Source organism: Phocoena sinus, chromosome 2 (assembly GCF_008692025.1).
Source record: "Phocoena sinus isolate mPhoSin1 chromosome 2, mPhoSin1.pri, whole genome shotgun sequence".
NCBI lineage: Eukaryota > Metazoa > Chordata > Mammalia > Artiodactyla > Phocoenidae > Phocoena > Phocoena sinus.
The window spans coordinates 79,220,269-79,237,028 of record NC_045764.1 but is presented as its reverse complement, the minus strand read 5'-3'; the positions used below and the strand labels follow the sequence as shown (position 1 = coordinate 79,237,028).

The 16,760-nt window shown below is 36.5% G+C and overlaps 1 protein-coding gene across 1 annotated transcript in view; it reads right to left on the bottom strand.

The window, feature by feature from the left end:
* Nucleotides 1–331: 331 nt before the first annotated feature.
* Nucleotides 332–16,760, bottom strand: part of PRTG (protogenin) — a 138,450-nt gene continuing 122,021 nt past the window's right edge. The window contains exons 16-20 of the mRNA XM_032623834.1: nucleotides 15,270–15,452; nucleotides 13,731–13,851; nucleotides 12,273–12,438; nucleotides 10,337–10,441; nucleotides 332–9,852 (exon numbers count right to left, since the gene is read on the bottom strand). Coding sequence (XP_032479725.1) covers nucleotides 9,448–9,852; nucleotides 10,337–10,441; nucleotides 12,273–12,438; nucleotides 13,731–13,851; nucleotides 15,270–15,452 — 980 coding nt within the window. The 3' untranslated portion in view covers nucleotides 332–9,447. The remainder of the gene's footprint in view (nucleotides 9,853–10,336; nucleotides 10,442–12,272; nucleotides 12,439–13,730; nucleotides 13,852–15,269; nucleotides 15,453–16,760) is intronic.

Genomic DNA, 16,760 nt, shown 5'->3' with positions numbered 1-16,760 from the left:
CAGAACTCCACACTGCAGTTATTTTTCTTTGTGATGTTTTGAAGATATTATCCCACCATCTTCTTGCTTCTTTTATTGAGTAATCTTCTTAGTGCAATCTATTTATCACTTTTTCCCCTATAACTGCCTTTAAGTTCTTATCTTTGGCCTTGATGTTCTGAAGTTCACTAAGACATCTTGGTTTGGATTTCTTTTTTTTTTTTTTTTTTTTTTTGTGGTACGCGGGCCTCTCACCGTTGTGGTCTCTCCCGTTGCGGAGCACAGGCTTTGGACGCACAGGCTCAGCGGCCATGGCTCATGGGCTCAGCCGCTCCGCGGCATGTGGGATCGTCCGAGACCGGGGCATGAACCCGCGTCCGCTGCATCGGCAGGCGGACTCTCAACCTCTGCACCACCAGGGAAGCTCTGGATTTATTTTTATATTTTTAGACTGAGGTTTATACTTCCTGAATCTGAGGATTTCATAAATTAGTCATATTATTTTTGAAAATAGTTTAGCCTTCATTCCCCTTCATTTTAGAATGACTGTCAGATGTATGTTGAATCTTCTGTTTATCTCTTTTATATTTTCTGTTTATCTATTGTGCTGCATCCTGGATAATTTCCTCACATCTATCTTCCAGTTTTAGAATATTCTTTCAGTGGATTTTGATATGCTATTTAACAGATTTTCAAAAATTCAGTGACTTTTTTTTAATTTCTGGGAATTCCATTCATTTCTTTTTTTTTTAATGTACTTGTTCTTTTTTAAAAATATATAGTTTATTGTTCTCTAATGTTTCAATTCTTTCTTTCATGTCCTCCACAGTCAGCACAATATCTTTTCAAGAAGTTCCTGTTCTGTTTTTCAGTTCCTCTCCCAAATTGGGAGTTTTTAAAAAATAAGAATTCAGCTATCTTAAAAAGCATATTTTACCTGTTATTTCTAGATTTTTTAAGTGGAAGTGTTTTCAATATTTCTTAACCATTTTTTATAATATTAAAAATCCAAAATTTTAACCTGAATTAGAAATGTGTCTATCTGGATGACCCATAGCTTTTAGGTTATTTAGTTCCTGAGGTGAGCAATCATCTACTGGAATGGGAAAACTGTTATTTCCTTGTTGCTATTCAGTAAATGCCAGATGAAAACAATTCTTAGATGCGTTGAATAGGCTCTATTCCTACTGCTTGGAGTAGACTCTATGATCATCCCATCCCAGGATATGAAAGCCATCATTCTATAAACTCAAAGTTTTCATTTTCTATCACCCAAAAGTGAAGAGTAAAAGAAAACATTTTTATTTCTTTTTTTAACTAAGGAAAACTTTTATTTAAACTGTGCAATCAATCAGTATTTAGACAGCAGTTTTATAAACATTTTGGCATTTAAACTTTTATTCATTTTTGGCATGACCTGTAGGATAGTATATAAACTATCCTGGGAAGGGGGAAAGTACTAGGTAATACTTACTATGATGCTAGAAAAGGAAAACAAACCCACATTATTAAGCAAAATATGTTTTAAGAAGACATTAAAAAGGTACATTCAAAATCAAGGTAAACATTTGCTTTCTTCATGCAATGGAGTTCACAGAGCTGATCCCCTGAGTCAAGTATAAAATTAAAATAGCTCAGCTCTAGAGTCCATTAGCTAGTCTGCAAATGCTGCCCTTACAAGAAAATTGTATACAGAGTGAAAGGATCCAGAACACCCATAATATGAAACAATATAACTGGCTCCCACACTTTCATTTAATTCACATCTTCAAAGAAAATAGAAAAAAAAATCGCACATACACAGACATAAAATTTTGTCTAACAACAGCAACAGACAGACAAACTTACTTAATATATGTCCTCCAGTCTACTGATAGGCTAAGGCAATGTGTGTGTATTCAGGCTTTGCAAATTTCTGTAACAGGCTCATGTTGCTAATCATCGGTAATCATTTTCATTGGCGAGCAGAATAAAGAATGTGGTAATAGGGAGAAAAATGTTTTAGGTAAAATTTTTAAGTATTTTTGTTATTTTAAAAGACAGTTCTGTAGAAAAAGAAACTTCTGTAACATACATTTTTAAAGATGAAATTTGTAAGTTAGGACTGTGTCTACATACCATGAACTACTTACAAGATATAAACCTGAGTAAATCAAGAAAGGTGTTCAGAATCTCATGGATTATACTAAGAGTGATATTGGCTGGTTCAAGAGAAAGTTAGGTAAAGTATTTCCTTTCTCTAAAAAAAGATGATAATCGTATATTTCCTGTCAATAAGCCTTAAAGGTTGACTTGAGTAAACTAGAATTAGGTGCCAGTAGGTGTTACCATAAAATTTATTCCAAATAGTTTAAAGAAATTTAGAAATGCTCCATAATCTTGAAAAAGTAGATCTGTTAGAGAAGAATCCTAAAAATGCACTTCTGTCTTACCCATCTACCCCTCTGGGGATATTTGACTCTCTCCTTAAGAGAGAGATCTTTAAAAGCCAAGATATCAAAAAATGAAAGATTTAAATTAGGGTAAGATAATTTCATGTTTAGTACTCTCGAAAGCACTGTAAATTCCCCTATTCATCTTACAGATTTACCTACATTAAAGATGAGTGTTTAAATCCCAGTCTACATCTTTTGTCCACCACTTTCTTCGTTTTTTTTGGTGCGTATACAGGAAATGCAAACATTTCTCATTTTAGCACAGGCAAAATTGTAATTGGAAAGGCTGCCCTGTAAAACAAAAAAATCTGTTAAGATATGTTTCACAGCCTTATAGAAATGACTTTTGGATTATAATTATCTACACTTTTAAGTTTTCAAAGTACTACTGCTTCATTCTGCACAACAAAGTATCCTTACTTCATGTTAAGGAACAAAAACAGGTTAAGAACTTTCCTACCAAACAATTCTCAAAATGGTCAAAAACTAGAATTTAGGTGTGCCAAAGACTAACCTTATACTTGTCCTACTATATGGTTCTCCTCAACTTTGCTCTCTCCTAAATTAATTAGGTTGAATTCAAATAACAAATATGCTCTTCAGATCTAGCAAGAAAAGATGACTGCTTACACACCTGGCTTTTTCTAGTTAATAAATTTCTATTTAGATATGGGGACTACAGAAAAATTACGAAAGATAAAATTAAATTCTGAACACCTAGTCTAATAAGGAAATGCTTGAACAGATAAGGACTACAGAAACCATGCCTACCTTGTTTCCTGCAACTCTAGGCACAAGCATCAGCTTTCAGACACAGTTTCGGCTAAGAGAAATAGAAAGTTTAAAACGAGGAAAGCAGGGAGTTTACGAGATGACAAAGAGTGAGTTATAGCCCAGCCTCCTAAATTCCTCCTTGAATAAATGAACGTAACTCAGACAGACTTCTCTCTGTTGATTGGCTATGACTGTGCGGACAGGTTGTGTTGACACAGTGGAAGGCACTATGAGCCCAGGTAATTAAATATCATGTCTTAGCTGAGATGATGGTATCATAGTAGAAATCCTATAAACCCTGAAGTTGGACCAACTTGGGTTTGTATCTTGGCTAAGCCACTTACTAGCTGTGATCTTTGGCAAGTTAGACATTTTAAACCTGTTTCCTGATCTCCAAAATGGGAATAATACTTGCCTTGCAGAATGTAGCAGTGTGCAGGGATGAAGATGTGCTTGGCACATCGCATACGCTCAGTAAATGGCCTTATCCCTTCCTAAGGAGTAGAGTCAGAAGTGGCTGAAAAATGACCAGCACTCTTAACCTTACTCAGAATATCATCACGGTCTCCACCCCATGATGGAGATAGCTTTGTTTCATTCATTGAAGAAATGCTGAAACTTAGGGTATAATTATAAATTATCCTTCAAATCTGAAAGAAGGCTTGACTTGACATGATCCAGGAATCAGAACAAACTAGAGCTGTGGGATCTAAAGCTTTCTAGGAAAAGGGACAATTGAAATCAAAGAAAACAAAGACAAAATTTCCTAGGAGTTTTACATGCTGCTAAGTATAAATGGAGGTTCTTGCTAAGGCTGATGGAAAATCAAGAGGCTATCAAACTGAAAACCAAACAGTGGCTGGTGAAGCTGAAGAAATAAACCCAATTTAAAAGTCAGAAAGGGTAAATGTTGCAAAATGCTTTTAAAAGAAAATGAAGAATGAACTTGAGCATGGTCCTGCTCATCTAATCTGAGTTCCTACGTTTGAGGTCTTTCCCCCAACCCTACCCCACCGACGTAATCACTTAAGAGAAAAGGAGAAAGCTCAACTATAATATGAACAGTTTTCAAAAATACCTGATGAAATTCCATAAAGTTAGAGCCAAATATTAGGAAACTTTCTGTTAAACACATAGAGCTGAGATGTTAACTTACAAAGCACATATGCAAAAAGTTTAAAGCCGAACTGTTTTTGCAAGTGATTTAGAGAGAAAGTTTAATGTAAACATTCAATAGGCGATAAGCCAAGGTTTTCATACTTGACATTTTGAAGATCACTAAAGGGCACATGGCTTCACACTTCCAATCTCTGTAATGCTATAGACATTTTATGGAGATCAGAATTCTACAGAAATAATATGTCTGTTGTACGTAAGAGAACGGCCACCTACAGAAGTCCACGCCCAAATCCCTGGACTCTGAATATGTTACCATACAGGGCAAAAGGGACTTTGCAGAGGTGATTAAGTTAAGAATTTTCAGATGGGGAGAGTACCCTGGATCATCCAGATGGGCCCCAACTAACCACGTGAGTCCTTAACACTGGAGAATGTTTCCCCGTTGGGGTCAGAAAAAGAGATATGATAATGGAAGTGGGGTCAGAGAGAATAGGGGGTGGGGTCTACAGTTTCTGAAATCCAGAAAAGACAAGGAAACAAACCTTGATTTTATCCCATTGAGACCTGTGTCAGACTTCTGACCTACAGAACTGTAAGATAATAAACTTGTGTTGCTTCAAGGCCAACTTCGTGGTAACTCATTTCAGCAGCAATAAGAAAATAATACAGTATCTGCCTGGTAAAAATGCAAGGCTGTCATGTTAATCTTAAACACCTTCAAAGGCTTACCAAGGGAAACCGCCTGAGGAGATTAAAGCCTGCAAACATACACATTGCATTAGCCTGTGATCTTATGTCCTGAGCATAAATCAACTTCACACAGAATTCTAGGTATGTGTTCTTCTAAACATCAATTAAATTCACAATTAGACAACTGGTTGTGTATGGTGATCTCCAGAACCCTGTTCTCTGTGCTCACAGCCCACAGAAATTATGACTATTAAACCAAAGCAATTTTACCAGAGACCCATGTGCCAAATTGTCAGGAACAAAGTCTACAACATACATGTTTAGTCTTAAATCATGCCTCTTTCGATGTATTGGCACTTTTTTTCTTTTTTTACATTCAGTATTAAACATTTATATTCAATGAAATAGAAGAGTATGTGTGAATCACTACAGCCACTGCTGAGATGGAACCACATCTGGATATTCTAGCGTTTAAAAAAAAAACCTTTCAAATCATCTTTTTTTTGTGACACTCAATTGTTTCCAAAGGTGCCTTCATCGACTTGAACAATGACCCTGAGTTGTCAACATGAGCAAGTTTCTGGCATATGTCCTTAATGAAGCCAAGACACACCAATGCAAATCACTGTCATTGTTCCCAGCATTGGCACTGCGCTTGTTTGAAGCAAAAGCAAATAAAAAGCATTTCACTGAGGATCTAATTTCCCTGGGGTGCCAAAACTGATTTTTTTAAAGCCACTTAGTGGATAAAGTTGTGTCCTTACTTTTAGGCTAATCAAAATATAAAACTCCAGATTTCATGAAAAAGATTTTTGTTCCCTTGATGCAATTAAAATATTTCAATTTATGGACAACTTTAAAGAGCAAAGAACAGCCACTTAAAACAGTGATATGATTCTTCTCCCTGTTATATCCCATTGCTCCCCAGAGATGAGAACATCCCTATTATTAAGGGACTGCCTCAAGCCTTCAGAGTTAACCACATAATGCTTTAAGCAGGAGGAAGACAGCACAGACTGATTCAGGGGTTGCCATAAAGCTCTGCAGTGGAAAAGCCTGCTGATATTTCTGTTGACATCTCACACTCAAGGTGCTTAGGAAAGTATCACATCATTTGGCAAAAACATCCTGTGGCTGAATCAGCAGATTTAATGGGAAGTCCCTATGTATGCTATTTGTATACAGACAGGGTTCTGGAGAGACAAGTTTGGTTGACATAAAAACAAGAAACAATGGTTTAATGTACAACTAAATCTGCCTATATGTGGACATAACCTTAAATATCTTTGGTTTTTGAAAAATTCATTGATAAAAAGTACGTGAATTAAAACACTGATAAATACCAATATAATTGTATTGCTTTTAATTATGTAAACTTAGCCCTTTGATATCTTTTGCTACTAAAGCTAGATCCCCTATCAGCCTCTAAATAAATTTATTTCAAATCTGCTCATCTTTACTTACTTACAGGCTAATCTATATATTTGCATGATCTTTGGTATGAAAATACTGATGAGCAGTATCTTGTAATATTTGGCATAAAAATGACATGCATGTATTAGTACTTACAGCAAATAAGTCTTTGGAAAAGAAAATAGTTACTATTTGCATATTAGCCCCTTCAGAGTGAAAATACCATGAAGTAATACCACTATGAGAGATGAAAGACAACCTTCACATTTTAGTTACAATTTCATACTTAAGACTTCAAAGAAGCTAGCTTTGGCCAAGTAAAAAGAAGTCTTTGGTGTTCACTAAATACCTTATTCAATGAGACCAAAATATTTATCTTTGGTGAAAAGACTTTTTTTTCTCTACAACAAGTAGTTTCAACAATTTCAAAATACTTTAATACTGTAGAGCTGAAGATTTACTTGCTGAAGAAAAAAAAATTACACTTGAAATTCTTTGGAACTATCTGCTGGTAAAGAAATTATTTTAAATGCTCTGGTAACAATAAGGTAGTTAAAATTACTAGTCTAATTAACTACAACAATCAAGATAAACCCTATTATTCTGGGTTAGTAACTACTTGTATAAGCGTCATACCTATAGATGTTTCTAGTTAATTAAATTTGGGGGGAAATCATAGTCAAATTTTCACTTTCTACTGAAAATTCTTTGGTAATAGGATTATTATGAAAAAATCTTATATAAGAACAAAATGAAAAGGTGAAAGAGTGAAAAATGTACTGGTAAATAATTAGCAAACAGTTATAGCCTAAAGATCTACAATAACTATGGGCCTATTCATCAAAAACAGAACAAACAAAATACTTTCCTAAAGGACTTCAGATCATCATTTTAGGCTTTTAAAATGATTCAAATTAATAGAGTCCTAGACATGATGGATGATGTTTCAACTTTAGATTCTGTTCACCTTGTAACGAAAGTTTAAAAACATAAAATGAACTCACTGTAGTCCTTGGTTTTAGATATTGATAAAAGTTGGCCTCACATAATTCTACTTATGAACCCCAAAACGCCATACCCTGTCAATTTGCCCATGCTTCCATGAGGCAGCTCGAAAGTAACAAAACGTTCCCTGAGTACAGGAAAAAAAAAAATAACACTAGAATAAGTTTAAAAGGAGGTAGTATAAACAGGAGCTATAAAGGCAGGAGCAGCATTTTTCCTGGCCTCAGATTGTTCACCTAAAGCTCTGCTTTTTTGTTTTGCCATCAAGCCCATACTTAGATAACTAAATGGGGGACTGTGAATTTAGTTCAGAAGCGCATGCTAGCAATTAATGTTGGTCTACTTCTGAACACATCCAATTTGGCACAAAACTACAGATTAAAAAACAACCAAAAAATGTTGTGTCATCAGACACTGGGATAGAAGATGACAGAGGTGGGACTGTCGTCCAGTAACATATTTTTGACTTTAGAACACCATTTAACATGACCCCCCACTTCCACAAATAAAAGGTTTCAAGGGGGATACCCATTAAGATTCCTTTTAAAAAGCGGCTCAAAAGTCATTTCCAGATAATTTGAAGAAATACTTTTAAAAGGAAAAGGGGGTCCCTTCTCTACACCATGTATTTAATTCTTTATTGTCTCTCACTGCTGGGCACCTAACAGGTAACTGTCTCATTACTGAAAGAAGGCCTATTCTATGTGGGTAAGTAAACAGTTTACTGATTTCAAACCAGCAAGAGGATTAACTCACTCCTGGAGTTAGCATTCCTCATTCACAGCATTGACACTGAAGGAAGATTAAACAGAGTACCAAATTCTCTTAAGAATTCAAGAAAATACAACCAAGTTGGTAGAGATCTGAATACTTATCCCTAAACAAAACCTGCATAAAAACAAACCAAAATGCTTTGATAAAATACTATACATCAAAAGAGTTACTGATAAAATCCAAGAAACTCTTAAGGCAACTTTCTGTACTCTTATCCTGAACAACTTCATGAATATTAAAAAGGTATAAGGCAAAGAACTTCATAATATATAATGGAAGGCACTGTTACCATGATAACCTCAAGTTCATTTTACTGTCTACTGCTGCATTTATCTTCATTATTAATATTTAATGAAACCTCTTTACCCCTTTAAACCAAGCTGGGATAAAAAAAACAACACAAAACACCAACCCTAACCTGTTCTCTTTGGAAGTCTATTTCCTGCAAGGAGTTTTGCAACTAATTCTGGAAAGGTTGAGGATGCTTTGCAAACTAGACAGTGCAGCCTTTGGCCAACTGTCAGGCAAAGGAGCAGGTAGAAAAGGCACGGCTTCTAGGCAGGCTGAGGTTTGGGATACAGCAGATAAAGCACTCAAGACTCTAATGCCCACAACATAAAGGCTCTAGAAGCAATAGGAGCCCCTGTATGCTACTGAACAGTTCTATTCTCAAAAGAGATAGGCTTTTTTTGTTTTGGTCATTCAGTAAAGTCAACAGTCCCACTTTTCTCTGCAGTTTCAGTCCTCACAGTTGGAGGTGTTAAATTATCCAAACCATACAGAGGTCATAGTTTGTTGCTGTTGTTTCTTAAATCAGAGCTTCAGATAAACATTCTTACTCATCTACCTATATGACTCCTTTGATCACACACATTACACATACAGCAATGAAAACAAAACGCTACTAGGAAGTATCATCGGTTATGTAGCTGAGAAACTATCACAACAAATGAGGTAACAAAGTTGTCTTCTGAGTTTGCCATGTGGCAAACTGAGGTAGATAGTCAGCAAAGGGGCTTTCAAAAGTCTTCCCTTTGCTCCAGTGATATATTTCATAATCCAGTCAAATATCTTGACTGTCTTTTCACATTGCTGACACTGAAACATTCAAAATACGTGAGCTTAAAGATAAAAAAAAAAACACATTCAAAAAAGGTGAAATACCCAATAAGATATCATGATTTTCACAAAAGGCTTTGGCTCCCTGTTCACTGTCCTTCGAAAAGACTTAAAGGTGAGAATACCTGGACGTGGCTATCTAGATTGGAAACTCCTTTCTATCAAAGCAGAGCATGGCAGATGATGGCTGAGGAACTGAAGAGGAAATCTGCTCAGCATCTGATGGCACTGCATGTTCTTCACACTTTCTCATCGAGGGATCCCCACTCGAATCAGTGCCAGGGAAGGAACTGGGGGTCAGGGGTGTGGTACTTATAACTGAGGACAGGTGTATTTCATCATTGGACTCATGGGAGAACCTTCCAGAATCCCCAGTTTCGTGGCTGCCTTCACTATTCGCTGAATGCTCAGTATCAGTTGCAACACCAAGGGGTCTTGGGAAGCTGGCTGTACGACCTGCGGAGCTGGGGGAGTCCTCGTCACTGATTAATACGGTAGTGCCTGGCTGGTAAAAGCAGACCGCTTGAGTAAATCTTCTTTGAGGCTGGGTAAAAATACATAAAACACCATCAGTGATAACAGAGTGCTCTTAAAAAATAACAAATCTGGTTTTGCATATTGTGTGTGTGCTGAGCTAGCAAACTGATCGAGTACATGGGTAAAAGATCATCATGAAGGAACCGTCTAGGTCAATGGTTCTCCGAGGAGTGGGAACACATCAGAATTACTGGGGCAAGGGAAATGTCAAAAGGCTTCTTCAGTGATTGTGAGGAAGGCTCCTGCCCCATCCCTTTCTCCACTGCCCCTCAACTCCCACTGAAAACCACAGCTCTGATTACTATTCCAATTGTCACTTCGGTCATCAATCCCCATGGCTTTCCATAGAGTCATGCCCCAAATTAATACAGTCATGGCTAGAAAGAACAAAGAAGTTAAAAAAAAACTCACTTACATTTTCCTCTTTTTAAAATTACCATCTCATATACCAGGGGTAGCAAAAGATTTTTTCCATTTAATGGGTGAGTTACCTGCTCAGCTTTTATCTTCTTAGAATCTTGGAAAAAAAGCCATTTTTTCTTAGTGTTGTTTTTAATTATAGGACCATAGCTATTAATTATCAGGTCAGTTCCTCCCTGGAGATATAAAAGGGGAAAATGCACATATTATAGATTTCAGTTTATTACAAGTACTACACAAAATTTTTAAATGTTAAAAGAAAAAAATGATCACAGAATTATTTCTTCTTTTACACTAGCAGCACACAACAAATACAGGGTACTTGTTCGTGATCAAAAAGATATAATAGGTTTATTCCTAAGAGAGATATATATGCTGAAGTATTTGGGGTGAAGTGTAAGGATTCCAAAACTTATTTTCAAATGACAGAGGAAACAAAAATATAGAGAGAGAGATACAAAAGTATGAAAAGATACTGACAATTATTTGTGCACTTATTAAATTTTTTCAACCTTTCCACATGGTTGAAAAATTTTAAAAGGATTTAGGAAGAGAAAAATGGGCCCACATATGCTCAACAAAATGGCAATAGACGGGGGATCAGCTCTTAGGCTAACCCAAGGGAATTCAGAGACCTGGCCTCCAAACTGGCTTCTCTGCTTCAATTCAGGCCCCCACTCTGCTCTGTGTCCTTTCATTTTAGATTCTCCCTCTCTCTTCCCATGCCTTCCTCCCCACTTCACTTCTCTTCAATCCTTTCTCATGTCTAGTTCCAAGTTAGTAATAACAGAATGACAGTGTATTTTGGTACTTTCTGTGCTTATTTAAAAGTTTTAGGTCCTAATGTTCTAGATTAATTTGAAATAAATTAAATGGCTTACATTTGTATCAGAAAATAAAAGCTAAATTAAGTTGCAAACAAAAAGACAACAGGAGTAGCAAAAATCAATTTACTATTATTTACCCATAATATATATAGTATATAGCACTGTGCTAGATACACGTAAATTGCATCTGCTAAATATAATTATATAAAATTTAACATCAAAATTGCCTGAAATTTTTAAATATTTTTGGTATTCTGAATTTTAGGGAAAGGTTGGGGAAGAAGAATTTATAGCAGGATTTGGCAAACTTTTCCTGTAAAGGGGCAGATAGTAAATGTCTTAGGCTTTGCAGACCACACATGCCCTCTGCTGCATTTTCTCCTCTTCCTCCTTTTTTGTTCCCCCCAAACTACCCTTTAAAAATGTGAAAAACATACTTAGCTCAGAGATGACCATACAAAAACAGACTGCAGTCTGGCCTGGGCTGGGCTATAGTTTGCAGATACTTAATTTACAGCACATTTGTTATGAGGGCTATTATAATAATGCACGATATCTAATGCTGCAATGTGACTAAAAATAATTTTCAGTTGGTGTTCATAATGCTTATCGCTGTACTATTATTACACATAGTGGAAAGGACATGAAGTATTATCCTCCAATGACATCTCTTTACTATATCCAACTTCCTAAGGCCGTACAGGGTAGGATCTTGAGACATCTATTTATATACTCTGTATTTAAAAAATTTTCATTCACACCTGGAATGTTCTGATGCTCCATTTAGTTCTAAAATCAAATACACTAAGTTGAGAATGGATTAATAAAAAATTTTCCATCCAGTATACACACAACAATCCAAATTGTAGTAAATATGGACTGATGACCTTGATGTCCTTATTTAAGACATCTCAGCTCCACATAATCCAAACTAATTGAATTTATGCTACTTTCTCATATTTTATTTATCTTCATCTTTTATTCTTTTATCTATCCGTATCTTCTCCCCAAATATTGTATGCAAGGAAGGATCTGGGTGAAACGGTTTCACATTTCGTTATGTGAAGTATGGACACAATACACTCAACATACAATTTTTTGGTAAAAAGATTTTACGCATAAAGATAAGATGAATGGTAGGAAGGATTATGTAGCACAACAGTCACTCAGCTCAGAGTACCTTGGCATCGATGAAGCTGTTCGGCATGATCATTGGCATTAAGGACTCTTCATTTTCTAGAGCTCCTTCCAGGTTCTTTCCTACTTCATTTCCATTGGCTAGGGAGGCACTGGTATGAGATAATTGTTGAGTTCCATTCTGTGCTGTCTTGGAGGCAGTTGATTTCCTGAAATATTGCAAGAAAAGGAAATTTTCTAATTCCACAAGAAGAGAAAAGTAAATGTACCAAATTTGGTGAAATCTGGGAAGTTCACAACTTTGCAAACAATGGAGTTCCTTAATGCTTGTTTCTCAAATATCTTTAGAAACTATTAGATTATAACTCCAACTCACTGCTGCAAACGTTTATGATGTGAGAAGGCTTGTTTTTTTTTGTCCCAATGTCTGTTTATATAAAATTACTCTTTACACTTAGTAAAAACTTTAATATTTATAAAGTACTATTATTGTCGCTTATTTATAATATATGCAGAAACTGTAGTTTGAAAAATTTACATGCTCTCCTTCAGGTCTGCAGATTGTCACACTAACATAACAATTAATGATGACAAATTTACAGTAGCACTTATGCAAGATTTAGGCATCACTAAAACAATGTACATAAAGATTTCATTAAAAAATTCTTGAAGTGAGAAACTTGGACAGTAAAATTAAGCCAGTTCCATATACAAAAAACTTCAAAATTCTAAAAAAAAAGACTTTAAAATTCCTTAACATGTTTTCTGAGTGTGTTTCTATGCCCAAGTACCAAAAACATACAGAATAAACTCTGAAAAACCTATGATAATGGAGAGAGTCTAGTGATGGAGATTACCTAAAAATGATGTGTATTTGACTTTGATTTTTTTAAATAAAGAACCTTAATAAATGAAAGCAAAAGCCAAAATATAAAAGGTTAGAAACAGAGAGGGTCACTGAATGCTGAGAATTTAGCTGAAGTCAAAAGCACTGATAAAATTGCCTGACAACAGTTTATAGAGAACGAATCCCTAGTTATTACATTTGTTTTAATCCATGTCTGGAGAATCCCAAACATATGACCTGTGGTGGTGAGCGTAGAGCTCTCAAGTGACTCAGACATTTCAGGCTACTTAAATATGAAAATATTCCAGGAAGTAAGGAATCCCTCAATCAGCAGATACATCATATTAAGTGGGTTATTTTTTTTAAAAATCCAAAGGATATACTTTGTGTTTCTCAAAATACCAAGGAAATGGGAAAACTAGGTCCTCATTGAAGAGTATTTTGTTGGTACAGTAATTTTTTTCAAATGGTGAGAGAATAATCTTCCAAAGTGAGCACATCTCTATAGCTGTAAGAACCCAAGTAATAATACATTCATTTTAAAGTGGAAAATCCCAGTTACTCTAAAAGGCACTTGATTTCAACTTGTTTCTGTGGTTACTGTAATTTAAATGTTTTTTAACCACATCAACATCTCTAGCAATGGAAACACACCTGGCTTTACTTCGGTATATCAAGATGAGAACACAGATGAGGATGCAGGTCAAGGCTATGCCAACACCTACAGCAATGCCGGTCATTGATTTTTGGTCCAGATGGTAATAGCCTGAATAAACTGGAAGGGGAAACACATGTACTCAGAGTCAGTCAGAAAAGTAAATGATTCCATTTATCGTAATTCTCAGATATTAGCTTTTCAATAATCTGTCTTCCTCTCATAGGAAAACTTTTGACAGTATCTGTGTCTAAGCAAAAAAGACATATTACTCTTTTATCAGTGACCTTAAAATTGGCTTATCTTCTCATATTGAAGATTCTAAATATGAGTTCTAGGTATTATTATATCAAACATGAACATCAGTTCATAATTTATAACGCTAAAAGGCACAAGGCACAGATGTTCACTGATAAGCCAAAGGGTAGCTTTCATGTCATATTACCTTAAAAGCAGATCTGTATACTGAAGACTAGTTTTCCATTTATGCATTTTCATTTACACAGCAGTGCTTCTCAAACTTTAATGTGCATAAGAGTCACTAGGGGATATGTTAAAATGCAGATAGATGCTGATTCACGATGTCTGGGGTAGAGTCCACGCACAATTCTGCATGTCTGACAAGCTCCCAGGTGCCATTTACGCTGCTGGTCTCTAGGCACTTTGACTAGCAAGGTATCTGAGAAGCGAATACGAGCCTTGCTCTCTGCTTCCCCTGATGATATGGCAGCTACTGTGGTTACCTCCTTCCTGTGCTTAAATCTGACTTCCCTGCCCTTCTCTTTGTTTCTCTCTCTCCTTCCCAGTGTCCATCCCCAAAGTGCACACAATACTGAATGACTATCCTCTGAGGAACTAAGAGCCTTTAATCCCGCCCTGAATTCAGCTGGCATCTCCTCAATCTGAAGCTGCCCCTGCCACACCCTGCATCGCCATCCAGGCCCCCTCCCCCAGAGAGGGGAAAAAGGAGGTGTCTAGTCCTGGGTCACAGGGGGCCCCGGCGTCCTTCAGAACAATAGGAAGATACCCTGAGTGGAGTGAGAATGGCTCTTTAAAGGTATTTTTTCCAATTGCTTTCTGGAGAGAAATAACTTTCACTCTGGAGAGGATGGGGTTTTTGTTTTTGTTTGTTGTTTCAGTGGGGAAAACTCTTAATGAAAACCATGCTCTTCTTAGCTTGAACACCACAACCATCACTGCCATTTATTTCCACAAACCCCCAGACGCCTGCTCCCATCAGCTCAGGGGTGGTGTGGCTCATCTGTCTTGGTGGATGCACAGCTGGGAGGAGAAGTAACTGGGACACAGTGGTCTGAAAACCGTGGTTAGTTCTGAGGGAAGTGTTTTCTCCTTCTAGGAGTGCAGGGAGAGCCATGCAGCTCCACAACATCAGAACCTCGCCAGCAAGAATTCAAGGAGCCGAGTATGGGTTTAGGGATATGGTCACGGAGGAGCAGAAATAAAGCAGAGGGGAGCTGGAAAAAAAATGTGTGTTTTCGTTTCTTAAGGAAAATCAATGATTATGGCAGTATACAAACCTTTGACATCAGCAGAATCTAAACGCTTGGGCCTCTGATTTGATTCAGGAGTTTCCTTTGGAAGTACGGCCAGCTCCACAGAATTTGAAAAGGGTCCTTCTCCTACCTCATTGGATGCAGATATCTTGATAATGTATATATTTCCTGCCACAAGGTTTTCTAGCAGAGCCATGGTTATTGCCCCTATAAATATATCAATTACAAATTAAGTAAACTATCTTTTATTTATTCTTTTAATCACACAAACATGGTCATTTCAAAAATATTTTTCTGATTATAAAAATAACGCATTTATTAGAAAACATCTGTAAAATAAATAAAATGACAATCTCCCATTGTTAACATTTTTGTGTATTTGTGTATGTGTATTTGTGTACTGTACATGTGTGAGTACATATTTACTACATGCATTTTTATATCCTAGAGTTTTCATTTAACATTGTGCCAAGCACACTGCCCCTATATAATCCTTCTCTGTAATTTTGTTTTAAGAGTAGCTCGTAAAATCAACATGTATTTTTGTTTGGATACATATATGTATATACATATATATATAAACACACACTTTTTTTACCAAAAAATATATATAAACGTATATATAATTTTTTACTCTTTACATAGGTATGGATACAAATAGCATTTAAAACATTTTATTATGGAATATTTCAAACACAGGTAAAGACAAAATAACACAATGAACTCAGATTCAACAATTACAAGTAGATTTTAAAAATCCAATGTGAGGGCTTCCCTGGTGGCACAGTGGTTGAGAGTCTGCCTGCCGATGCAGGGGACACAGGTTCGTGCCTGGGTCTGCGAAGATCCCACATGCCGCGGAGCGGCTGGGCCTGTGAGCCATAGCCGCTGAGCCTGCGTGTCCGGAGCCTGTGCTCCGCAACGGGAGAGGCTACAACAGTGAGAGGCCCGCGTACCGCAAAAAAAAAAAAAAAAAAAAAAAAATCCAACGCGAGACTCTTTTTTTTTTTTGGCCAAGCCTCACCGCTTGCAGGATCTTACTTCCCTGACCAGGGACTGAACCCATGACCACTGCAGTGAAAGCACTGAGTCCTAACCACTGGACTGCCAGGAAACTCCAATGAGTATCCTTTTTTTTTTCTTTTAGAAATGTTTAAACCACTTACAGTAATTGTGATAAATGATTTTGTTCTTATTTCTTAAATTAGAAACAATTATTTTTGAAAGTATGAATATATTTTTCACCCTCGTAATCATTATCTAAGATTTCCTGAATATAAACAGGCAAGAAGATGCCAAAGTTATGTAGGAACCTCAGGGTGTTGAAGGCTGAGACTCCAGATTAACTATCAAAATTATCACCAGCAACTTGGCTAGCATCTACTTCTCTCCAAAAGGAATCATCATTTGAATTTATATATGTTTGGTATTGAAAGGTATCTTCTCTGATGGCATGACTGCCAAGAAGGATTCCTATTTGGGCACTGCTATTCCTTGAGGTATCTTTCTGCTCTT